Source organism: Heterodontus francisci, chromosome 9 (assembly GCF_036365525.1).
Source record: "Heterodontus francisci isolate sHetFra1 chromosome 9, sHetFra1.hap1, whole genome shotgun sequence".
In the NCBI taxonomy this organism is placed as follows: domain Eukaryota; kingdom Metazoa; phylum Chordata; class Chondrichthyes; order Heterodontiformes; family Heterodontidae; genus Heterodontus; species Heterodontus francisci.
In genome coordinates, this window is record NC_090379.1 from 73,556,716 (window position 1) to 73,584,191 (window position 27,476).

Here is a 27,476-nt window from a genome sequence, read left to right on the forward strand (position 1 = left end):
AAAAAATAAAGAATTTTCTCTGCAGCGATCTTTTTACAAGAAAGACACAAAAAATACTTTAGCCAAATACTTGTTAATTCTTGAAGGAAAAGAATAAGATATGGAATGATATGAGTTGTCCCTTTTCTGGCATCCCAAATACGCGTCGATAGCTGTCCCTGGGATCATTTTGGAGCAGTTCTCTTCTGGCAATGTCAAGGATTAGTTTGGCAGGCTTTCCAGGAGAAATGTGGCATCAAGGGTTTCAGCTATCACACACTGGATTCTCAGTTTCTCAGAGATGGCGAAAGGCTGAACTGGTCTCCTCTTTTAGCAGGCTGACTCCCAAATGACGACTCAAAACAAGCCAAATCGTAACCAACTCTGGGCCACCATAAATCTTGACATGTCACTTCTCCATAAACAACTCCCATAGTCAGAAGGCACCTGCTGTTTACTTAGCTGAAGACATGTGACTTCCAGTAAGTGTTTTTAAACAAAGACCCAACGTCCTTCCAGTCACTTTTTTTAAAAAAAAAGTCCAGCATCTATGGCATCAGGTCAGTCCTCCAAAGGAATCCATTTCCACAATTTTAAAACACAAGTCCTCACAAAAATAAAAAAATAGTACTTTCATAACAGATGATAGAGATCATACTTATTGGCCTGGCCAACTCTCACCATTATCTCTGAATTGCCCTTTAATAGCACCTTCCATTTTCCATTCCAAATAATGCCTCCCTCCTGTCTCTGACTTCCTGTAAGAATACTTCTGCGTCAGTATATGCAAATGTGAGGGTGTACATTTTGCCGTAGATCTTTCGGACAATCTATGCAATGGATTGTTGTCATTACCAACAAAGAGCCTATTAAGAAGGATCGTGTTTACAGTTTGTAACAGCATGCCTATTTTCTACCTCCAATGGCAAGCTGCCATTCAGAAGCATTTCCCACACCTGGACCTTGCTTGAATTATATAAATCACGCTGACCTTAGAAAGTGTGGCTGGCTTAATGCTCGTAGCCTGCAGGGTTGGGGGAGGAGTGGGGTTTCGGTGGCTTGGCAGGAAATCTACGCTACTGTTCAGTAAGCATACCTGAGAAACTCCAGTGGTAATTGGCCTAGGAAGGATGCTGATTTCCTACTACATCCCCTCAGCATCAGAAAAACCATAACTCAAAAAAAAAACTGGATTCCTCATCTCCAGGGTTCCAGGTCCTGATCTTTGCTGGACCCTTAAGCGAGCCCCACTTTTGCCCGGGTTCATAGTGTGAGACCAGCCCTGCCTGCTCCAATTGTACAGTGGGTCCTGACTGAGGGTCTGGAGTAGGAACTCTCCTCCTTTCCCCCCCCCCCCCCCACCCCTAACATTGATGGCTTTTTAAAGTTGGGCAGAAGTTTCACCCTTGCAAAGTTTAGTGGCATAGTCACGATGAGTAATCCAGAGACCCAGGCTAATACACTGGGGACACCGGTTCAAATGCTACCACGGCAGCTGGTGGAATTTAAGTTCAAATTTATTAATAAAATTCAATTAATTAATAAAAAATATGGAATTGAAAGCTAGTCTCAGTAATAATGACCATGAAACTACCATCGATTATTGTAAAAAACCCACCTAGTTCACCAACATCCTTTAGGGAAGGTAATCTGCCGCCCTTACCTGGTCTGGTCTACATATGACTCCAGATCCACAGCAATGTGTTTGACTCTTAACTGGCCCCTGAAATGGCCTAGCAAGCCACTCAGTTGTACAAAACCGCTACACAGTTGAAAAGGAATAAAACTGGTGAAACACCTGGCATCGACCCAGGCAGCGGAAACAACAGCAGCAAACCTAGCCCTGTCGACCCTCCAGAGTCCTCCTTACTAACATCCGGGGGCTTGTGCCAATATTGGGAGAGCTGTCCACAGACTTGTCCAGCAACAGCCTGGCATAGTCATACTCATGGAAACATACCTTACATCCAATATCCCAGACACCACCATCACTATTCCTGGGAATGTCTTGTCTCACCGGCAGGACAGACCCACCAGAGTCCTCATGGCATCAGGTCAAACATGGGCAAGGAAACCTCCTGCTGATTACCATCTACCAATCTCCCTCAGCTGATGAATCAGTACTCCTCCATGTCAAACACCACTTGGAAGAGCACTGAGGGTTGCAAGGATACAGAATGTACTCTGGGTGGGGGACTTCAATGTCCATTAACAAGAGTGGCTTGGTAGCACCACTACTGACCAGCTGACCGAGTCCTGAAGGACATATCTGCCATACTGGACCTGCAGCAGGTGATGAGGCAACAAACAAGAGGGAAAAATCTACTAGATCTTGTCCTCACCAATCTAATGGTTGCAGATGCATCTGTCAATGACCATATTGATAGGAGCGACCACCACACAATCCTTGTGAAAACAAAGTCCCGTCTTCACACGGAGGAAACCCTCCATCATGTTGTGTGGTACTACTGCCATGCTAAGTGGAATAGATTCAGTACAGATCTGGCAGCTCAAAACTGGGCATCCATGAGGCACTGTGGACCAGCAGCAGATTGGATTCAACCACAATCTGTAAACTCATGACCTGGCATATCCCTCACGCTACCATTACCATTAAGCTAGGGGATCAATCCTGGTTCAATGAAGAAAGCAGGAAAGCATGCCAGGAGCAGCACCAGGCATACCTAAAAATGAGGTGCCAACCTGGTGAAACTGTAACACAGGACTACTTGCATGCCAAACAAGCGGAAGCAGCGTGCAATGGGCAGTGCTAAGCGATCCCACAAACAACGGATCAGGTCAAAGTTCTGCAGTCTTGCCCCATCGTATTGTGAATGGTGAACAATTAAACAACTAACAGGAGGAGCAGGCTCCACAAATATCCCCATCCTCACTGTTGGGGAAGCCCAGCACATCAGTGCAAAAGAAAAGGCTGAAACATTTGTGACCATCTTCAGCCAGAAGTGCTGGGTGGATGATCCATCTTGGCCTCCTCCTGAGGTCTCCAGCATCACAGATGCCAGTCTTCAGCCAATTCGATTCACTCCACGTGATATCAAGAAATGGCTGAAGCCACTGGATACTGCAACGACATTGGATCCTGACAACATCCCGGCTGTAGTACTGAAGACTTGTGCTGCAGAACTAGCCGCACCCCTAGCCAAGCTGTTCCAGTACTGCTACAACATGGGCATCTACTTGACCATGTGGAAAATTGCCCAGGTAGGTCCTATCCACAAAAAGCAGGACCGATCCAATCCAGCCAATTGCCACCCTATCAGTCTACTATTGCTCATCAGCAAAATGACGGAAAATGTCGTCTTCAGTGCTATCAAGCATCAATTAAACAGTTAAAAACCTGCTTACCGATGCACAGTTTGGGTTCTGCCAGGGCCACTTGGCTCCTAATCTCATTACAGCCTTGGTCCAAACATGGATGAAAAAGCTGAACTCGAGGTGAGGTGAGAGTGATTGCCCTTGATATCAAGGCAGCATTTGACCGTGTGTGGCATCAAGAAGCCCAAGCCAAATTAAAGTCAATGGGAATCGGGGAAAACTCTCCACTGGTTGGAGTCATGCCTAGGAAAAAGGAAAATGATTGTGGCTGTTGGAGGCAATCATCTCAGCCCCTGGACATCACTGCAGGAGTTCCTCAAGGTTGTGTCCGAAGCCCAACCATCTTCAGCTGCTTCATCAATGACCTTCCCACCATCATATGGTTAGAAGTGGGGATGTTCGCAGATGATTATACAATGTTCAGTACCATTCGCAACTCCTCAGATAGTAAAGCAGTCCGTGTCCTTATGCACTGCAGCAATTCACCAAGACTCCTTCGACAGCACCTTCCAAACCCACGACCTCTACCACCTAGAAGGACTAGGGCAACAGATGCATGGGAACACCACCACCTGCAAGTTCCCCTCCAAGCCACACACCATCCTGACTTGGAACTCTATTGCTGTTCCTTCACTGTCACTGGGTCAAAATCCTGGAACTCTCTTCCTAACAGCTCTGTGGGTGTACCTAAACCCCAAGACTGCAGTGGTTCAAGAAGGCAACTCACCACCTCCTTCTCCAGGGCAATTAGGGAAGGGCAATAAATGCTGGCCTAGTCAGCAACGCACACATCCCATGAATGAGTTTTTAAAAAAGCAAGACCTGGACAACATTCAGGCTTGGGCTAATACGTGGCAAATGCCAGACAATGACCCTCTCCAACAAGAGAGAATTTAACCATCTTCCCTGACATTCAATGGCATTACTATCACTGAATCCCCCGCTATCAATATCCTGGGGGTTACTGTTGACCAGAAACTGAACTGGAGCAGCCACATAAACACTGACTACGAGAAGGTCAGAGGCTGGGAATTCTGCGGCAAGTAACCCACCTCCTGACTCCCCAAAGCCTGTCCACCATCTACAAGACGCAAGTCAGGAGTGTGAGGGAATACTCTCCACTTGCCTGAATGAGCGCAGCTCCAATACCACTCAGGAAGCTTGACACCATCCAGGACAAAGCAGCCCATTTGATCGGCACCCCATCCACCACCTTAAACATTCACTCCCTCCACAACCAACACACAGTGGCAGCAGTGTTTACCCTATGCAAGATGCACTGCAGCAACTCTCCACACTTCCCCTTCCAAACTCGTGACCTCTTCCACCTAGAAGAACAAGAGCAGCTGACGCGTGGGAACACCACCATCTGCAAGGTCCCCTCCAAGCCACACACCATCCTGACTTAGAAATATAACGCCATCCCTTCATTGTCGCTGGATAAAAATCCTGGACCTTCCTCCCTAACAGCACTGTGCGTGTACCTGCACCAGATGGACTGCAGCGGTTCTACAAGGTAGCTCACCACCACTTTCTCAGGGGCAACAAATGCTGGACTTACCAGTGATTCCCATATCCCATGAAACAAAAAAACCCTCCAATTTAAGGACCTGTGTATCCAGGTCACCCTCAATTTGGGGTTGTTCTGGGCGGACTCTGGCTCAACTTACAAAATCTGCCAGGAATGACGACAGATTTCTGCTCAATGACGTATAATCAATCATTTGTGTTCCCAGGAATATGGGACTCTGCATTTGGTGGCTCAAAACCACCACTTTCATGCATTTAGGATGGTTTCATGAACACGAGGCACAAAATCATTGCCTTAGCAGCTTCAAAGTCAATCCTAGTTAAATGTCCAACTGTACAATTGTAATGCTATTATAAAAAGAATCATCTAAATTAGACTGTTAACATTAATTTCAGTACACTCATCTGAACTCTTGCAATCCGATTACATTTGGATATGTGAATAACTTGGATACATATTTGGAACTGATGCTTTTAATCAGGAGATAAATTCTGACCTTATAGAATGTGTTTTATAAAACATCTTTTCGAAATTTGTGTCATTCTCAAAACTAGCAGCCCAGCAAAAAAAAAAACACAATCGTCTTCAAAACATCCTGTTTTGAGCTGGTATTTAGATACGCAGTTTAGACATGCTCCATTCAGAGTGATTCTGCATTGTATCTACAGAAGTGTTGGTATAGATCAGCATGTTAGTGGAACTAGAAGGTTGGTTCAGTGATCGGGAACTTCTGGCAAAGCACAGCACTCACCGGAAACACTAACTGGGAAACTACAGGCCCATAGTGCCTGATTTTTCCATTTAAATTAATTAGCCTTTGCTGATCCTTAAGAGATACCAGCTTTTTTAAAATGTATAATAATGGTTCCTGAAAACTAGATTTAAAACATGCACTCTTATCACAGTATGTAAACTATGTTTTAGGAAGGGAAATAAAGATTGATTGCTTTTCCTGATTTCACTGCTGAGGCTTTAAAATTGCTATGAACTAGTCCCAGAATAGGCACGCTTTTATTTATTTGCAGCACTGCCCTATCAAGTTCTGCTTTGATTGAGGTGTTTGCTTGTACAATAACACTTCACTGGAGTTTGACTATCAATGTGTCCACGTTCTGCACGTAGCACTGTTGTTAAATCAACACGCAGTTGGCTGTGAGCCAAACCTCACCGGAAGCAGCTATTTTGCTTCCAAACATTTCTCTTCATGATTGCTTTGCAAATTATATGCTACAAATTACATCTACTGATAAATTATATTCCAACATCAATTCATAAGTACACTGATTTAATACTTATAGATACCTTCATTCTTTGTTCAATTTACGAGTTGTACTTTTATAGGATTTGTAGCTAAGAACTCACAGGCTATTCATAGGCTGAGCAGGCTCCCTCCATCCAGTGCTGATCACATCTCATTCTTGAGCTGGTGACATTTATTACTTCTAGGAAGTTTGGTTTCTCTGATCAAGTGGGATTTGTAGTAGGAAGCTGCTGTGTTTGTTTATAGATTTCACTCTTGATTTATCTAGGTTTATATATCACATGATTTAGGAGAGGAGGTAGTGGTTAAATTCCAGTATGCAAACTCCACATTGCCACCACAATTTTAATTTTCCTCGGCAAATTTCTGTCCTTTATTGTCCTATTTTAAAGTGTCGACTCCTTTCTGAGATGCAGGTTCACAGGTACTCTCCAGTGCCTCACTCAAATCATCCATCTGTGAGGTTTGACAGTAAATATTGGTCCAAAAGTGCACAGCATCTTATCTGACAGTCTAGTCAAGAAATAACCAAATAGATATAATGATGTAGGTTGAATGTCAGTGAGCATTTAAATCACTGCAAAGCACAGCAACATTTGTATAAATAGCCATTAGGCTAAAATCACTTTTGCAACTCAGCATTCCCAGGCTGACTATTTCCACATCATTAATAAATTGAAATTGTGACAAAAGTCTATTTATATTCTTTGAATTGGACTTTAGCTAATTGGCCTTGAACTCACTAAAAGCAGCTGAGGCCATTAGGGGAGAGTCTGGGGGTGGGGTAAGTTGGCAGGTTGATGAGTGGTGGCCAGCAGCAATTATGCCCAACCAAATTTTTGGAAGGGGGCCTCAAACAGGAATAAGGCCTCCTATTTGCATATGCCCTAGACACCTGTGGAGTAGCCTTTACCAGTATGGTGGGTGCTGCATTTCTTGCATGGAATAAGCATACGCACACCACTTGCCGTGTTGCATTTTGTACTTATTTCTAGGCCCATATATTTCATGCATACCAGCAGTTTGTGGTTGGATCATGTTAAATTTTAGGAATCCTGTATTTTATATATAAGAAAACAACAATGGAATAAATGGTATGGTGTAATTAGCATTAATTGCTTATATTATGCTGCAGGATCAATCACCTAATAAAATTAACTTTTAGTTTGCAAGTTTAATCAGGAAATTTCCTAGTAACTTAATGCACCACGCAAGCTGGTATCTGAATGGATTTACAGCTCTGTCAAATCAGTCCGAGGCCTCTTGTTTTGGTGATCTCAATCTAGTGATCTTACATTTGTTTAAAATTCTGATGTGGTGAGATTTGGTAGGAATTTAATAACATTCTTTTATTAATTTTTTTTCTTTTAATTCACACTTGGGATATGGGAGTCACTGTCAAGTGCAGCCTTTGTTGCCTACCCCGTTACAAATGAATTACTTTCCACGTCACTTCAGAAGGCAGTTAAGAATAAATGTTGGTGTGGGATTGGAGTCAAATTTAGGTCAGATTGGATAAGGACATTAATGAATCAGTTGAGTTTTTACAACATGGTCACTTTTACTGATACCAGCTTTTTTTAAATTTCTAGATTTTTTTTTAAACTGAATTCAAATTCTCAAACTGCCATGGTAGGATTTGAATTTACAATCACTTGATTAGTAGCCAGGCCTCTAGATTACTAATCCAGTAACATTGCCACTGCACTTCCATACCCATTTGGTTTGGAATCTGAATGTGGTGTTACCCTGCATAGGTAATAATGTGCAAATACGATCATAATAAAATTACATTATTTATTTAAAAAGCAATTTCTGTTTAAAAAAAAAAAATCTGCCGTTTGGAAAATGGTTAAAATAACTTTGCTCATTAAGGTATATTTTTGATTATGGGACATTCAGATATATGGATCATATTGACATGGGGGTGCTAGGTATATATTTGGTAGCAGTTAATTGAAGCTCTCTGGATTACATGGTACTTAGCAATCTGATAGTACTGTCAGACCATATCAAGCAGGTATTTGTTATTCCTAGAGAGCTTCTCTTGTGGCTTAGTGGTTCTATTTGTATTTTGAATACTTGCCACCTCAAAACAAAACCAGTAAAGTCTGTACATTATGGTAATGGATTGGTCCCTGAGCTGTGCTGTCTGTCTTTGCAAAGCCAAGCTGCAGTATAAATTATTGGAATGCAATCAATAGTTTTGCAACTGCTGTGGCTTTCAGTTCATGACTATGAGCACGTACTTCACTGTACACTTAAGGCATGAAGTATTTGCAGATCTATGCAGAGCATAACACTGACCTCATTCCATTCAGCTTACTTGCCAATAGAAACTGTTCTTTGTCAGTAATAGAAGATAAGAATTGGAACACTTAAGCTATGAAGAAAATAATGTACTGATTTTTTGCACAACTTTAATTACAAACAGATGTGTGATCAATATTTGTAGTATTAACTTGAGGCAAGATGTTATTGCAACCTCATGGTACACTAAGCAAACCATTTCGTAGAGCCATTCAATAAATTTCAATGTCTTGCAGCTAGACATTTTTCATGTATCTTTCATAAGCTTGGGTTAAATAGGTATAACTACCAATTTTGACAATGATACATTTCTGTAGTTTTCTACTTATTGCTTTCTAAGATATATTTTAATGTTTTTAGATGTAAATTCCTCATTGACAACTATAGATAGCCACCCAAAGTTTAACCATACATTTAAGTAAAACCATGTTAAAATTCCAATGTTATTTTTAATGTGTGCTGTATATAGCGTATGCTAAATCTGTCTTTGTTGGGGTTTGTAATCTCAGTTGAGCTGAGAAAATTACAGCAAATTACTGATAAGATTTGCCCTCTCATTGCCTAGTTATGAAAACCATTACTGAAACCTAAATTGGCCGGCTGGATTCAATTAGTGTAACTCTAATTTTTTAAGGTTAAGGCTATTCTTTTAATTATGATTTCATCTCCTGATTTTACTTTAACACAGCTCAGTTATTAAGTTTCACTCTCCGACACATGCTACTGATAAAGCCATCATCTACGACTGGACTGTTTATTTTATTGAAGATAGAAACTTCCTCTCCCTCCTTGTCCGCTCCAACTTATTGTCTGTTCTGGGCTACACACTGTGCCAAGAGGACAGATGGGTGACCAATTCCAGTCCTGTGCTTTATGCTAGAAGGTCCTTAAGTATATGTTGGGTAGAATATATAACTTGATCTTTCACAAATTACACTTAAAACTCAAGGTGGTCCTCATTCCTGGTAAAAGACAACTCTTACCGGTGTATTGTTTGTAGGTTTTTAATTTGTCATAAGTCAACTAGAGATGATGCAACTCCAAGTAAAATGTATTAGGACCTACATTTCCAGTGCTAACTGCATTTGTGTCACGAGATTGTGTGCCGATTCTTAGTTAGCTTTAAATTATTCTTGCACTACGTTATAGACATGAGTAGTTCAAAAGTGAGAAGAATTTTTATTCTACTCTAAAACCTTAAAGTCAAAGCAGCCAAGTCCCATGGGCGAATTTTACTGCCCCCCCCCAATTTCTCCAGGAGAGGCCTCCCACTGGCCTTGACGCCAGGAAGGCCCCACCCCCATATTAATGGCGGTGGAGAGGCCTCATGGCGGCCCCCATGCCGCTCGGCGATGAAAGCAGGATTTAAATATTTAAATTAGTGAATTAATTACCTACCTGCTCCTGTCAACCATCCTGTGCCATATTCCGGCTGGTTGCCGGGACTCCCACGCCTTCAGATCTCTGAAGGCAGCACACTGGTTGGGAGGGGGAAGCAGGGAAATCAATCGCGATTGGTGGAGAGAATGGTGAGAAGGGGTTGAAGGTGAAAGGTAATAAACTTTGGGGGTAGGGGTGGAAAGGTTGGGATCATAAGGTAAGTTTTTTTTGTGGGGGAAGAGGGCAATTAATAAATTGATTATTCATTGGGGATATGGGAGAGTGGCTTGAATCTTTTAGTGAATTTTTTACTTTAATTTTAAAATGTATACAACTTTAAAAATTTAAATGAAGTTGAAGGGATTGAAGCCCTTTAAAAATGGCACCTGCGCAGTGGTGCTGGGTGCTGTTGCTGGGGACGGAGCGCCCACCCCCTTCACATCATCGGCGGGGGAGGCGGTCTGCCCCATCCATTTAAATGAGCCGCCGCGCTAAATATGGCAGCAGCTCCGTGGAGTAAACCTCTGAGAGCTGGAAAAATTCAGCCCTCTTAAATATGTTTTTATTCTTGCAATAAAGCAATGTTTTTATATCGATTGAACAGATTCAGCCAACAGTGGTTACTACAATTAGTTCTGACCTGCCTGAGCATTTGGACCTATAGCAGATGTTCATTGACATGCAATTCCTAGTAATCATTTCTCTCGCGTCCTTTTAGTAAGGTATTAAGTAATCCTATTTTCAATGTACATAGACAAGTGAAACTTAACTGTTGCAGTAAACAAAATAGGTATTTTTCCAATTACCTTTTTGAGGTTGTTTAACATTTAATGGTTTAGCTTCTAGATAGGATCATAGAATAGAATCATAAAATGGTTACAGCAAAGGAGGCCATTTGGGCCATCATATCCACGATTTAATCAGCCTCCACCACACTCTTGCAGTATTCTAGGTACCAGTTTCAGCAAACTATGTTCAATACAGACTACCTGATAGGTACTTTATTACCAGGAGGTACAGGAAATGATTGAAAAGCATAGCCATTTTGTTGGCTGACATTTAGAGGGCTACTTGAAAACTGGTAATGGCCATCTTGTCAATGAAAATAAGGAAATAGCGGACATGTTAAATAATTACTTTGTGCCAGTATTTACAATAAGGTAAGTGGATAGCATGCCGAACATCTTACAGAAACGAATATTCAATCAGGGACGGGGACTCACCAGAATTAATGTAAGCAAAATAAAAGTAATGAAGAAAATAATAGCACTAAAGAGTGACAAATCCCCAAGACCGGATGGTTTCCATTCCAGGGTTTTAAAGGAATTAGATGGCAACATTGCAGATGCCCTGACTATAATCTTGATTTGGGAACTGTTGTGTTGTTAGGAACAGTTGCTGTAGTTTGGAAAATTGTGCATGCCACTCTGCTATTTAAGAAAGGTGAGAGAGGGAAACCAGGGAATTATAGACAAGTTAGCCAAACATCTGTTATCGGGAAATTACTAGGGTTAAATTTTAACTTGAAAAAAAGAGCATAAAGTCTCAGAAATCTGTTTCCTGTCCCACACCCACTTCCAACCCACCCATTATCAACTTTAACTGAAGCTGGAAGTTGGGCGGGCGACCAAGTCGATTCAAGGAGGCAGATGGAACTTTAAATATGGTAATGGGGCTGCAAGGCTCATTGTCATTCTACTTTTGAAAGGTAACTGCTGTTGGCTGGGTTTCCCGATTTTCGGGAAACCTGGCAGCTTCAAGATGAGAACTTGGTGGATTCAGGAGCTAAGTGCCTTCACATTTACCTCCTGGATCCATGTGCCTGCCTGAGGAGCCTCTGCAATTGGGCCCTCCCCCCAACAACCTTCTCAGTGAGGCCTTTGACCTTCAACCACCACCCCCCCCCCCCCCCCCCACCCCCAAACTCCCATCATGGCCAGCATGAAATTGCAAAGTGTAGAAGTCATGCCTGACAAACCTGATTGAATTTTTTGAAGAGGTCATTGAGATAATGGACAGAGGAATATCTATGGATGTTGTTTATATGGACTTCCAAAAGGCATTTGATAAAGTCCTTCATAAGAGACTGTTTAGCTAAAGTTGAAGCTTATGGAATTGAAGGCAAATTATTGACCTGGTTAGGAAATTGACTGAGTGGCAGGAGACAGAAAACAAGAATAATGACAGGTATTCTAATTGCCAGGATGTGACTAGTGGTGTCCCGACTATTCGCTGTATTTATTAATAACAGATGATGACCTAGAACACCACGTATCCAAATTTGTTGATGACAAAGAAATGTCGATGGAAGCATAAAATTACATAGATATTTATGGATTAAGTGAGTGTGCAAAACTGTGGCAAATGAATTTCAGTGTAGGCAAATATGAGGTCATCCACTTTGGATCTAAAAGTATAGAAAAGGGTACTTTGTAAATGGTGTAAAGCTGGAAACAGTGGTCCAAAGAGACTTGGGTTCCAGGTACAGAGATCATTAAAATGTCATGAACAGGTACAGAAAATAATCAAAAAGGTCAGGGTAGAGGTCATGCTTCAGCTATACAAAGCCCCCAGGTTAGACCACATCTGGAGTAATGTGAGCACTTCTGGGCACCACACTTTAAGAATGATACATAGAGTATAGACTAGATTTACCAGAATGATACATTGACTCAGAGGGTTAAAATACAAAGAGAAATTACACAAACTAGTGTTTTATTCCCTGAAATGTAGAAGGTTAAGGGGTCATTTGATTGAAGTTTTCAACATATTAAGGGGAACAAATAGGGTAGATCGAGGGAAACTATTTCTGCTGGTTGGGGAGTTTAGGATTAGGGGCCAAAGTCCAAAAATTAGAGCCAGACCTTTCAGCAGTGAAATTAGGAAATACTTCTCTGTGCAAAGGGTGGTAGATGTTTCGAATTCTCCTCTGCAAATAGCAATTGATGCTAGATCAATTGTAAACTTTAAATTTGAGATTGACAGATTTTTGTTAACCGAAGGTATTAAAAGATATGGGACAAAGGCAGATGCATGCAGCTCAGCATGGTCTCATTGAATACACAACATGCTCAAGGGGCTAAATGGCCTACTCCTGTTCCTTTGTTCCGAGAGCAGTAATTTGACTACGGCATGTCATATAGTAGTTGATTTTGACTTGATCTAACTATGGTGGATGTAAAAATATTTTTTCTTTATGATATTACTGACCTAAGGTTAGAAACAATGGGGTGAATTTTATGCAGCGTGGGGTTCCCCAACACCAGGCCAGAAAGGCGAGGGGAACCCCACCTCAGCTGTTTTGGGGACCCTCAGCTGCATTTTATGGCAGAGGCAATTATTTTCCTAGTGCCAGGATCCCCATCTTTAAGGACGGTGATCCCACCTCTAAGAGCTGCCAGCAAATCACAGGGCCAGCAGCTTAGCAGTCCCAGCAGCACCACCAGGAGTACTTGCCACTGCTGGTACTGCAGGAGGCCCAGAGCAGCCATGGAGGTCTGGAGAGGAGCTAAGTGATGGATGGGCATGCTGGAACCAGTCAGGCAGGCCCCAATAAGGGGCGAATTGTTGAGGGCATGGGGGGGCCCTCTGTGCGCCAAAGATCGCGCAAGCAGGAGGGTCCCCCTACCCCTCCCACACAGGCCACCCGATGTTACTGGCCACTTAAGGGCCTCGGTCACTTTTTCTGGGTGGGAAGCCCAAGGATGGCCTTTCTTGCCCCTGACTAAACTGAATGGCATCGGGAAGGCAACGGGCACTCCACCCCCCCCACCCCCCGCCTTCCCTTGCAATTTAACAGGCCCCCATGTCACCCTTACTGTCCCTAGAGGGCTGATAAAATTCAGCCCGATACGACTGACTTAAACTGTTTTGATACAATTATAGTAAAGGCATATATTTGCATCTTATTTTTGTGCAAGGAATCTGGAGCCATTTTTGGTAACTTTGAGGTAATTGCAATTGTTCTATCTTATTACTTTGAGTTACACTTACTTTATTACCCTCTGTTCTATTTATGTGCAACTAAGAACACGAAACAGCAAATCTCTTACATAATTACCTTCGGCTCCAAAGAGAAGGAACTTGTGCCATGCTGAGCAGCATCTCCAGGAACCCAGCAAAACAGAAACAGCCAAGTCAGAAGACTTAGTGACATCATCTTCCACCATATCACTCTATCCACACTGTTAATATTTACCTGCTATTGACAAAATGGCTTACTCTCTTGCACGCTATGGGCTGGATTTTTGTGGGTTTTGTGGCGGTGGTGAGTGCGGTGGTCGCCAGAGAATCAGGACAGAATTGTCCGCCACAGAACCCAACGCCGGGATTCCCGGTTCCAATTCTCCCGGGGACGGGATAGGCCGATGTCTACCTTCCCGCCCAGAGGCCAAATAAAGGCCTCTTCCTGCTGCTGCTGGAATCTTACTAGTGGGGAAAATGAGGCGCTCTCCCTGCAGGCTTGGTGGGGTGGGGTGAGTGTGTCCCTCCTTCATGTGCAATTTGTGGCCCACGGAGGTTCCTCACTGGGAACAACTGCACCCCCCCAGGACCCCCTTCCCCCAGGACCGAACACCCCCCCTCCACCCTCACCGGGGCCTTCCAGTCTGGCCCCGGTGAGCCCGCCTCACCTACTTCTTCTCTGGGGTTCCATCACTAGGTTGGGGTCCGAGGTCTCTGCAGTACTGGCAGTGGCCACCGATCCCGGTGGCACTGCTGATACTGCTGAACTGCTGGCCCGGTGATTGGCTGGCAGCTTTTGGAGGCTGGATTCCCGTCCTGAAAAAGTCCTTAAAGGGACGGGGATCACTCCTCCTTAACTTCTGACCCCCAAAAGACCAGAGGGTTGCTTTGGGGGCTGTAAAAATGCAGAGGCTGGGTTCCCCCTGACTTTTCACCCAGTGCCAGGAGCACCGCCTCCTGCACAAAATCCAGCCCTATCTTTTGCACTGGTGCTTATTTCCTCTTTAACCCGATGGCAAGTTGACACCTCATTCTCCTGGTACTTTTTCCTCACTATTCATAGCAAATGTTCTGCATTACTGTTACAAATGAAGGGTTGGTTTCTTGTACATAATTTAAACAAAAATTCCTTACTTTTTTTGCACGTCCCATGCTTTCTTACATTTTATTTCCTCTACGCAGCACCTTATGACTTTGCTCACAAGATTGCTTCTAGATCTTTATACCAGGACACAAAGTCAATCATAAAACTGTTCCTTTTACATTTCATTCCCTTTGTCCTATGAAAACTTCAATATTTGAGTGTTTACTTTTTTTTTTCAATACTGATTTCAAATCTATTTGAAAAAAATGGCCACAAACATAACCCAATAGCAAAATTATAGAGTGTAGAAAACCAAGATTGGCTGATATTTCAATTCGAACAGCTTCAGTTCTGACAAGTCTTACAGGAAAAAACTACTAATGCCAAACAAATTTAATTTTAAAACGTATGCGATCTGAATAAGTCATGGGATTAATTTGGCATTGGTGGTGATCACAAAGTACATAACCTGCTTCATGACATGCAATCAAAAATTGGCAGACAAAACTAAAGGAACAATGGGCTATCTTTAAAGAGATGGTTCATTTACAGTTGAAGTATGTTCCCATGAGGGGGAAAGGTAGGGCAACCAGAGCCAGAGCTCACTGGATGACGAAAGAGATGGAATAAGATGAAGCAGAAAAAGGGTGTGTATTGCAGATATCAGATGATAATACAAGTGAGAACCAGGCTGAATATAGAAAGTTCAGAAGGGAATTGAAAAAGTGAAAGAAGCAAAGAGAAAGTATGAAAAGAGACTGGTAACTAACAAAGAGAATCCAAAAGTCTTCCATCAGCATATAAATAGTCTCTTTGGCCTCCTTGTCTCGAGAGACAATGGGTAAGCGCCTGGAGGTGGTCAGTGGTTTGTGAAGCAGCGCCTGGAGTGGCTATAAAGGCCAATTCTAGAATGACAGACTCTTCCACAGGTGCTGCAGAAAAAATTGGTTGTCAGGGCTGTTACACAGTTGGCTTTCTCCTTGCGCTTCTGTCTTTTTTTCCTGCCAACTGCTAAGTCTCTTCAACTCGCCACGCTTTAGCCCCGCCTTTATGGCTGCCCGCCAGCTCTGGCGATCACTGGCAACTGACTCCCACGACTTGTGATCAATGTCACAGGACTTCATGTCGCGTTTGCAGACGTCTTTAAAGCGGAGACAAGGACGGCCGGTGGGTCTGATACCAGTGACGAGCTCGCTGTACAATGTGTCCTTGGGAATCCTGCCATCTTCCATGCGGCTCACATGGCCAAGCCATCACAGGCGCTGCTGGCTTAGTAGGGTGTATATGCTGGGGATGTTGACCGCCTCGAGGACTTCTGTGTTGGAGATACGGTCCTGCCACCTGATGCCAAGGATTCTCCGGAGGCAGCGAAGGTGGAATGAATTGAGACGTCGCGCTTGGCTGACGTACGTTGTCCAGGCCTCGCTGCCGTAGAGCAAGGTACTGAGGACACGGGCTTGATACACTTGGACTTTTGTGTTCTGTGTCAGTGCGCCATTTTCCCACACTCTCTTGGCCAGTCTGGACATAGCAGAGGAAGCCTTTCCCATGCGCTTGTTGAATTCTGCGTCGAGAGACAGGTTACTGGTGATAGTTGAGCCTAGGTAGGTGAACTCTTGAACCACTTCCAGAGTGTGATTGTTGATATTTATGGGTGGGGCATTTCTGACATCCTGTCCCATGATGTTCGTTTTCTTGAGGCTGATGGTTATGCCACATTCGGTGCAGGCAGCCGCAATCCTGTCTGAGTCTCTGCAGACACTCTTCAGTGTGAGATGTTAATGCAGCATCGTCAGCAAAGAGAAGTTCTCTAATGAGGACTTTCCGTACTTTGGTCTTCGCTCTTAGACGGGCAAGGTTGAACAGCCTGCCACCTGATCTTGTGTGGAGGAAAATTACTTCTTCTGAAGACTTGAACGCATGTGAAAGCAGCAGGGAGAAGAAGATCCCCAACAGTGTAGGTGCGAGAACACAGCCCTGTTTCACGCCACTCAGGATAGGCAAGGGGTCTGATGAGGCGCCGCTATGCTGAATTGTGCCTTTCATATTGTCATGGAATGAGGTGATGATACTTAGTAGCTTTGGTGGGCATCCGATCTTTTCTAGTAGTCTGAAAAGACCACGTCTGCTGACGAGGTCAAAGGCTTTGGTGAGATCAATGAAAGCAACGTCGAGGGACATCTGTTGTTCACTGCATTTCTCCTGTAGCTGGCGAAGGGAGAACAGCATGTCAATGGTGGATCTCTCTGCTTGAAAGCCACTCTGTGCCTCACGGTAGACACGCTGTTTAAAACGACTCGAGCGAAGACCTTCCCCACTATTCTGAGCAGGGAGATTCCATGGTAGTTGTTGCAGTCACCACGGTCACCCTTGTTCTTATAGAGGGTGATGATATTGGCATCGCGCATGTCCTGTGGTACAGCTCCCTCGTCCCAGTACAGGCAAAGCAGTTCGTACAGTGCTGAAAGTATAGCAGGCTTGACACTCTTCATGATTTCAGGGGTAATGCCGTCCTTCCCAGGGGCTTTTCCGCTGGCTAGAGAATCAATGGCCAGGACACATAGTTCTGACGTTCCATATAAATAGTAAAAGCACAGTAAGAGGGGTGGAGTTGGTTAGGGACCAAAAAGAGGATCTATGCATGGAGGCAGAGGACATGGCTGAGATACTAGAAAGGAAGAAGATGCTGTCAGAGAAAGAGGAGGTAGTTGACATACTGGATGGGCTAAAAATTGATAAAGAGGAGGTATTAGAAAGGCTGGCTGTACATAAAGTCGTTAAGTCACCAAGACTGGATGGGATGAATCTGAGGATGCTGGGGGACGCAAGGGTGGAAATTATGGAGGTACTCTGAACAGGCTCCAGAAGCTGGCCGAGCGCGTCTACCCTGAGGCACAGTGTGGCTTTCATGCAGAGAGATCGACCATTGACATGCTGTTCTCCCTTCGTCAGATACAGGAGAAATGCCGTGAACAACAGATGCCCCTCTACATTGCTTTCATTGATCTCACCAAAGCCTTTGACCTCGTCAGCAGACGTGGTCTCTTCAGACTACTAGAAAAGATCGGATATCCACCAAAGCTACTAAGTATCATCACCTCATTCCATGACAATATGAAAGGCACAATTCAACATGGTGGCTCCTCATCAGAGCCCTTTCCTATCCTGAGTGGTGTGAAACAGGGCTGTGTTCTCGCACCCACACTTTTTGGGATTTTCTTCTCCCTGCTGCTTTCACATGCGTTCAAATCCTCTGAAGAAGGAATTTTCCTCCACACAAGATCAGGGGGCAGGTTGTACAACCTTGCCTGTCTAAGAGCGAAGTCCAAAGTACGGAAAGTCCTCATCAGAGAACTCCTCTTTGCTGACGATGCTGCTTTAACATCTCACACTGAAGAGTGCCTGCAGAGTCTCATCGACAGGTTTGCGGCTGCCTGCAATGAATTTGGCCTAACCATCAGCCTCAAGAAAACGAACATCATGGGGCAGGACGTCAGAAATGCTCCATCCATCAATATTGGCGACCACGCTCTGGAAGTGGTTCAAGAGTTCACCTACCTAGGCTCAACTATCACCAGTAACCTGTCTCTAGATGCAGAAATCAACAAGCGCATGGGTAAGGCTTCCACTGCTATGTCCAGACTGGCCAAGAGAGTGTGGGAAAATGGCGCACTGACACGGAACACAAAAGTCCGAGTGTATCAGGCCTGTGTCCTCAGTACCTTGCTCTACGGCAGCGAGGCCTGGACAACGTATGCCAGCCAAGAGCGACGTCTCAATTCATTCCATCTTCGCTGCCTTCGGAGAATACTTGGCATCAGGTGGCAGGACTATATCTCCAACACAGAAGTCCTTGAAGCGGCCAACACCCCCAGCTTATACACACTACTGAGTCAGCGGCGCTTGAGATGGCTTGGCCATGTGAGCCGCATGGAAGATGGCAGGATCCCCAAAGACACATTGTACAGCGAGCTTGCCACTGGTATCAGACCCACCGGCCGTCCATGTCTCCGCTATAAAGACGTCTGCAAACGCGACATGAAATCGTGTGACATTGATCACAAGTCGTGAGAGTCAGTTGCAAGCATTCGCCAGAGCTGGCGGGCAGCCATAAAGACAGGGCTAAATTGTGGCGAGTCGAAGAGACTTAGTAGTTGGCAGGAAAAAAGACAGAGGCGCAAGGGGAGAGCCAACTGTGCAACAGCCCCGACAAACAAATTTCTCTGCAGCACCTGTGGAAGAGCCTGTCACTCCAGAATTGGCCTTTATAGCCACTCCAGGCGCTGCTTCACAAACCACTGACCACCTCCAGGCGCGTATCCATTGTCTCTCGAGATAAGGAGGCCCAAAAGAAAGAACTGATCACAATCTTCCAATCCTCCTTGGATTGGGGATGATGTCAGAGGGCTGGAGAATTGCAAATGTTATGCCCTTATTCAAAAACAAAGGTGCAAGGCTAAACCCAGCAACCACAGGCCAGTCAGTTTAACCTCGGTGGTGGGAAAACTTAATCCAGATCAAAATTAACAGTCTTAACTTGGGACAATGTGGATTAATTAAGGAAAGCTAGCACAGATTTGTTAAAGGCAAATTATGTTTAACTAATTTGATTGAGTTTTTTCATGAGGTAACACAGATGGTTGATTAGGGTAATGCAGTTCATGCAGTGTATAAGGGCTTCCAAAAGGCATTTGATAACGCACCACATAATGGGCTTACCAGCAAACCTGAAGCACAGGGAATAGAAAGTAAAGTAGCAGTATGGATAAGAAGTTAGCTGAGTGATAGGAAACAGATAGTAGTGGCGAACTGTTGTTTTTCAGACCGGAGTGGTTCCACAGGGGACAGTACTAGCACCACTGCTTTTCTTGATATGCATTAATGATCTAGTCTTGGGTGTACAGAACACAATTTCAAAATTTGCAGATGACACTAAATTTGGAAGTACTGTGAACTGTAAGGAGCATAGTGATGGACTTTGATAACATACAGGCTGGTGGAATGGGCAGGCACATGAAATTTAATGCAGAGAAATGTGAAGTGATACATTTTGGTAGGAAGAATGAGGAGAGGCAATATAAAATAAAGCATACATTTCTAAAGGGGATGCAGGAACAAAGACCTGGGAGTATATGTGTACAAATCATTGAAGGTGGCAGGGCAGGTTGAGAAAATGGTTAAAAAGGGATACGGGATCCTGGACTTTATAAATAGAGGCATAGAATACAAAATCAAGGAAGTTATGATGAATCTTTACAAAACACTGGTTTGGCCTTAATTGGGAGTATTATGTCCAATTCTGGACGCCGCACGTGAGGAAGGATGTGAAGGCTTAGAGAGTGCAGAAGATTCATGAGAATGGTTCCAGGGATGAGTTATGTGGATAGAATGGAGAAGTTGGGGTTGTTCTCCAAGAAGGAGAAGGCTGAGAGGAGATCTGATAAAGGTGCTAAAAAATCATGAGGGGTCTCGACAGATAACTGTTCCCATTGGCGGAAGGTAGAGAGCCAGAGGATACTGATTTAAGGAGATTGGCAAAAGAACTGATGGCAACTTGAGGAAAAACGTTTTTATGAAGCAAGTGGTTAGGATCTGGTGTGCAGTGCCTGAGAGCATGGTGGAGGCAGATTCAATTGTAGCTTCCACAAGGGAATTGGATAAGCACCTGAAGAGGCAACATTTGCAAGGCCACAGGGAAAGGGCAGGGGAGTGGGACTAGCTGATTTGCTCTTGCAGAGAGCTGGCACAGACATGATGGGCCGAATGGCCACCTGTACTATAACTGTTCCATGATTCTAACCATGCATTGTTGCTGGCTTACCTAAAACTAATAAATGAAGAAACATTGCTTGCAAATAAACTTTTTCTCTTCCCTTTTCAGGCAATGGTAGCCTGCTACCCAGGGAATGGAACAGGGTATGTTCGGCATGTTGACAACCCAACTGGTGATGGTCGTTGTGTGACATGTATTTATTACCTGAATAAAAATTGGGATGCAAAGGTATGAAATATTCCTTTCCTCTTCAGGAAATAGTTTAAAGCAGATTTCTTGAAAGTCTGTTTATGGCTTTCTTTTGTATTTGTATTATGAGAGAACACTTTTAAAAGACACTGACATATAAATAATATTTTTCTGATATTAAATAAATGTTTATATTGTTCCACTGATTATTGCCTGTTTTGTGTCATACAAGCAACAATATCAGCAACTGTACTTTCAAGACCGTTTTGGAAGGGTTGGATACATGTATTTTAATTCCTATCATGCAATAAACTATTTCTTTATGATGGTAATACATGTTGGAGCACCAACTCGGGCTTCATGAGATTTGGATTAAAACCTATGGGTTTGCCCCAACGTACAGTGCTGAAATTCTGATTTCCATTATGCTGCTGTACAGAAATATACAGCAGAAATCAGGCAAGTGGGTTAGAGATTGAGTAATCAATGCTTTACTGTTTGCACATTGTTTTTGAAGGCAACCACAATGCATTCTTGAACATTTAGCAACAGATCACCCACTGTCCTCTTGGTAATTAATGGTATATGACAATAGAAAAAAAGATTATATGATGAGACAATCTAGCTTTTCTGTTCAGTATCCCGTTTTGTTCAGTTGGCATGATCAGTTTTGTTCATGAAATGGCACACTGGGGGAGCCTTTCAACTACTGGCCACCCACCTCTCTCTTGCTAAACAGACGATTGGCAGTTAGCAGGATATGCATGATGGGACTCAGACTGATTATATTAATATGCTGGAATTAGTTTTTATCATATATATATTTTAATCAAGTTAGACTTTTTGTGATCGGGTATTTTTTTAAATTATTCATATGTAATATATTAATGATTGAGCAATGAACCCAAAATGAATTTCTGTATGGAGAATAAATTGATCAATTGAATTGACTGAAAATCTGAGAATGACCCTGTGCACCCATTTGCCAGCTTCAATCAACTTTCAACCAGCAATCCTATCCAAAACAGACAGGAGGCTGTTTAAATATGTATGTTGTATGCCAGTTCCACTTTCTCCAGGTGTTGACTTCTGGAGACGTCTCCTAAAAAGTACAGTTTTGTTTTTTGAAAGATTTTTGTGGGCCAGGAGGAGCAGCATTGCTACAAAATTCCTCTGGTTGGCTGCTCATTCTGGTCTCCCCTTGGCATTTGCTCGAACACCACCACCTTCACCCCGCCTCCCAAATCCCTGAATATGCCTTGCCAGCTAGCTGCATTTAGTGACCAGACGATTTTCCTCCTCACTAGACTGGCAAGCTGCAGTGATGTGCCCATTTCGCACCTGCAGCCCGCCAAGAAAACGTTAGATTCCTGAATGTGGTTTAGGCTCTCAACTGCTGTGTTGCCCAGCACCATGGGCACGCCACCATTATCGTGCCCATCCTGAAAGTCTTCCCCCATTATGTTTGGATGTCCAGAACAAAATCAGGCTATTTTAGAAACATAACTTCCATATTGACAATGTTTACATGATCAGGCTGTCTGATTTGGAGATCTGCCAGCAGTTGCTATGGCTGATTACTCCTGCTAGAAGAAGCCTTTCAGTGTCCTTATTTGATGCTTTGATCTGTGTCTTAATGTGTTCAATGCTGAATATTTTGTTTTCTAGTTAATAGCAGTTGGCATTACGGGTTTAATTTGTTTTCATTACATTTTTAGTGCTTTACTTTAATCCATTGTTATCTTTAGACAATAGTAATCATGAAAAATATTGCAGCAAAATGTATTACTATTTAAAAAATGCTGGAATCATCTCTCCAAAGCAGATATTTCTTAGCCAATCTATTGAAACTTATGCATTTTTTTTTAGGTGGATGGTGGCATTCTTCGAATATTTCCAGATGGAAAGTCCTACGTAGTTGACGTTGAGCCAGTGTTTGATAGATTGTTGTTATTTTGGAGTGATCGAAGAAATCCACATGAAGTACAGCCAGCATATTCCGTCAGGTATGTTTCTTTTGGAGTCCTTTAGAGCTGACTGTAACAAGCCATACCAAGGTACCCAATTGTCAAAACGTTTAGTGCAATTTGTCCAGTCTGTGTCAGCTATAGAACTTGAACTTATTTTGCAGTTGCAAAGCAGAGCTGTAATAAAATTAAAAAATAATAGATTCCTGATGGTCATTTTTAACTGATAGCCCACTGAATACAATTTTCTAAACTATACATTTTGATAAAAGTAGTAAAAGAAAAATTGTGGAAAGAAAAAATATTTTCACCAACACCTCTATCAGTTAGATTTTTAAAGTCTGCCTGCATATTCATGCTCATAAATTTGTGACCAACAGGTTTATACTTATTTCCTATCTTGGTTAATTGTGTGACCACCATTTCTGGTCAGTAATACCAGCAGTAGACTTTCAGATTTGGAAAGCCTAAATTCCTGTACAGAAATTCTGCAAATATCCAAAACTCCTGAAGATGAAGCTAAGGAGAATTCTGATTTTTATCATTAGAATTTGAGCATTGAAAGCATTTTGTGACACAAGTATTACAGTACAGCTGAGCACTTGCAACCCCTGATCTCTGCCAGATTTAAGAATCCACCACCACTGAAAGGAGTGATCTCAGACAACATTAAGATAATGATGAGATTCAAAAGAAAGTATAAGAATGCAAATAATATTGTTCACTTAGTCTAAATCAGACCAATGGGACCCTTGGTCACTTCAAATAGAAGACAGCTCTTGCGTCAGAGCCCCAATGAAGAACAGTATCTGCCTGAAGTTCAGGCTAATGCTCAAAAATCTGAGATTTAGTTGTAGATGTTCAGCAATGGAAGAAAGAGTTTGCATTTATATAGCACCTTATCACATCCTAAAGTACTTCACAACCAACAAATTTATTTAAAAGTGCAGTGATTGTTATGTAAGCAAACACAACTGCTAAGTTGTGCAAAGCTAGTCCTTAAACAGCAAATAAAATGAGTAGTTCAGCTGTTTTGACAGTATTGATTAAGAGGAGAATTTGTCCAGCACCCTACAAGAACGCTCTGTCCTTTCTTGAGTACCAGTAAAAGGCAGCCAGGGCATCAGCTTAAATGTCTCATCTAAAAGAAATCACATCTGACAATGCAGCACTACTTCAGTGTAATACAGTTCCCCCTCCACCCTCCCAACCAAGATTATGTGCTCGAGTCCTGGAGTAGGGTTTGAACCCACGACTTCAACTCAGAAATGAGTGTGCTACCAATAGTCAGACTCCAGGCAGACTCGTGACAGAGGCAAAGGACCCCCTTTCCCACTCCTCCTAAAAATACAAATGACCCTGACAATGGAAAAATCACTTAAAGGCAAGCAGAACTCCTGCTCCTTCAAACTTGTACCAAAATTCTGCAGCACATATTTCTCATATAGCATGTATTATGTACTGTACCATAACCAGAGAAAGCAAGTAACTCCAAAGAAATCTGATATAAAGGCTCCCCCAACAAATAACTCTCTCAGAAAACTAGTGGGAGGCTCTGCTGCCACCAACATCTCAATTGTGCTGGCTGATGGCAGTGGTCCGTTGATAATTAAAAGTGGAAACTGAGGGCAGTTGAGTTTAAAACAGGAAAAGAAAATGAAATTCACAGCTGAAATCCTCCCCCATTGATGAGGTTGTTGCCATTATGTAGTTTTGAAAGGTTTACTCTTGCAGTATTAACTACTGTTACAACACTGCTAAACCGACAGAAGGGAACAGGAGCAGTGGGCATTTGCTGACCTGCCCTTTAAATAAAACACCAGCAGGCCAGAAAACTCAATGGGTGTGTAGCTACTGGTGTGAAGTCCTGTTGACTCAGCATCCATACGAAGATGGACCCTTGAATTTCAAAATAGTTTTCTAGACTATTGAGGGCATAAAGGATTTTTTAAAAATACCCAACGCATTTGCAGCGAAATTTAGTGAATTTGGTTCCTACAGAATATTTTTGTGTTCTAGATATGCCATAACTGTATGGTACTTTGATGCAGAGGAGAGGGCTGAAGCCAGAACTAGGTACCGTAATCGAGCAGGTATAATATAAACTTTAATTTTTTTTAGAATTGATATTGTATAATTTTCATAAATCAATAACATAAAAAGAATTTTTTTTTGTTCTCCAGCTTCTGAACAAGCTACAAGCTTTTCCTCTTGACAGAACTGCAGTGAAACTTGACCAATGAGCTAAGCATTTGAAAGGTGGTAATTCACATGACCTTTTCATCAGTTCCAAAGACAAGAGTCCCTCCACAATAATCCCATTTAATGCTGCATTTTTGAATAATAGTTGTATGCTAATTTCTACTCTTATCCATAATAGAGATGGTAATGGCCTGCTTTTCAGTGAAAATGTTTTTAGCAGACTTAAACTGTAAACCAATATTGTACAAAATAGAATTCAGTCAACAAAATTATACTTAAGAATATAAGATCTATTCTAACTTTATAACAAATGTGACATGGTGTTAAATATTGTGACCATTTTAAATAATTAGGTCTAATATTGCACTTTGTACAGATTTCCAGATTGCAATGGCGCTGAATAATACATTTTGATGGCTATTTTTTCTTTTTAAAACAGTTTAAATTACTATTTTATCTGTGGCAATTTTTTCTATTTTTCACCATTGAAGGTGTTTGATCATCACCTACTGATTGTAATAGCTGATAACCTTACAGTTTTGTTTGATTTTTCTTTATTTATATGGAAGCTAAATATATCGTGCAAAAATACACATTTCTTTCAATGTTGCTATAAATAATCTTCATCGCACTTCAATGTGATTAATCTTAGTAAGTCTTTTACTTTTATCCTCCAATGAATTGGAATTTACTCTTGGCTGTGAATACATTGTGCATTACTATATCAAACTTGTGTTAACTTTGTTCGAAGAAGAATGTAACATTATATGTGAAATTCTTTCTGTTGCTGCCTTTTATAGGGAAGTATGGTTCCGTGGGAATTCCTAAAATAACTTGAATATGTGAGCAACAAAAATGAATGAGTTTACAGCCGGATGCCACCTTGTATGCTGGTCAACAATTTGGCAATCCAGTAGTGGCAACAAACAAGTTGTGTTGGAAGATATCTTTGAAAACTATAAGAATTATATCTCCAGATAATAAAATGGTCCCTGCAATCAGGACAAAGATATGGTTTTACACAAACATGATTGTGTGTACTTTTTTTCCCTCTCCTGTCACTGCATTATTATTAAATGACTGTTGTTGACCTTTCCACAGTTCTGATTTCATGTAACTTTAAACAGTCAGATTCATTTTCAGTCCTGTGTCACTCCATATAATGAAAAATCTGGATCTTCCCATATAATATCATTTTATAAAAACTGCTAATTAGCATGTCTGGCACCATTGATTTATTAACAGTTGACTTAGAATTTCTCAATACTGTTCATGATGTCATGTGGCTGGGAGCTACTTAAATCTGCACGTGTACAGATGTATGTTAAATTAAATATTAGTCTGTTAACATAGAATTTACAGCACAAAAACAGGCCATTTGGCTCAACTGGTCCATTCTGGTGTTCATATTTGAATACACTGGAAAAAAAATTTGCTTATTCCGCAAAATGGCTGCATTTATAGATTTTTTTTTTTTTAACGAAGTGTTTTACTTACCAAGACTGACCAATCTCGAGGAACAAAGGAGGCTGATCATCGAGCCAGGCATGGCCTTTTAGAGTATACTTTTCTACTGAATACACAAGAAGCTGTGAAACATGGCGATGAGCACTATTTGTTGAGATCAAGTACGAATGGTCACAAGGTACTAAAATACAAATGATAGTATTGAGTATTTATCCTTTAGAAATGATGCTCTTATCACACAATAATGCTTCAGTTATTCATCTGTATGGTTTTGGACAAGAAAAAATTTCAATGTGGTCTGTCCTCACTTAATTTTTTTTTCCTGGAACAGTCTACCCACCTTAGACTTGCAGGGCTATGGGGATCGAGCAGGGGAGTGGGACTGGCTGCAAAACTCTGTGGAGAGCTGGCATGGACTCAATGGGCTGAATGGCCTCCTTCTGTGCCATAAATAACTATGACTCTTCATTGCTGAACACAGTGAAAATTGTGAAATAAGAAAATTAAAACTGAAAGTAGTTGCAGTGGAGCAACAACTCTGCTAGTAAGGTTTTTATTTTGCAAAGTACACTTGTTCCCAACCAAAGATTTGGGTAGAAAGTGACTCATTTGGACAGTGTATTGCTAATAATAAAACTTGTTGCTGTGTTTTCAAATCAGTGTGGACACATCGGACAGGTTTTTGAAAGCAAAATAGTTATTTTTTAGTTAACAGGAAATTTGATGGCTCCTTGATTCTAGATTCTGTACTGCTGCTACACTATAGCTAAGTGTCCAAAGAAGACCAATGGCATGTGAAATGTGTGCAGAATTCCCTTAAGCTGCTGTTAGCAAATATGCAAATTTAAAGAGTATGTTTGACACGGAATTTTGCAATACATGATTTATTACACAAGTGAAAGAAGTAAGTGAGGAACTATGATGTCCAATTCTGGGCACCACACTTTAGGAAGGAAATGAAGGCTTCGGACAGGGTACAGAAGAAATTTACTAGAATGGTTTGAAGGAGGACGGATTACAGTTAGGTGGATAGA

At 42.2% G+C, this 27,476-nt stretch overlaps 1 protein-coding gene across 2 annotated transcripts in view; it reads left to right on the forward strand.

Annotated features, from left to right (window-relative positions):
- Positions 1–26,071, forward strand: part of egln3 (egl-9 family hypoxia-inducible factor 3) — a 46,196-nt gene extending 20,125 nt beyond the window's left edge. For both annotated transcript variants that reach the window (XM_068039324.1, XM_068039326.1), the window contains exons 2-5: positions 20,726–20,845; positions 22,676–22,812; positions 24,793–24,866; positions 24,957–26,071. In XM_068039324.1, coding sequence (XP_067895425.1) covers positions 20,726–20,845; positions 22,676–22,812; positions 24,793–24,866; positions 24,957–24,988 — 363 coding nt within the window. In that variant the 3' untranslated portion in view covers positions 24,989–26,071. The remainder of the gene's footprint in view (positions 1–20,725; positions 20,846–22,675; positions 22,813–24,792; positions 24,867–24,956) is intronic.
- Positions 26,072–27,476: the final 1,405 nt, after the last annotated feature.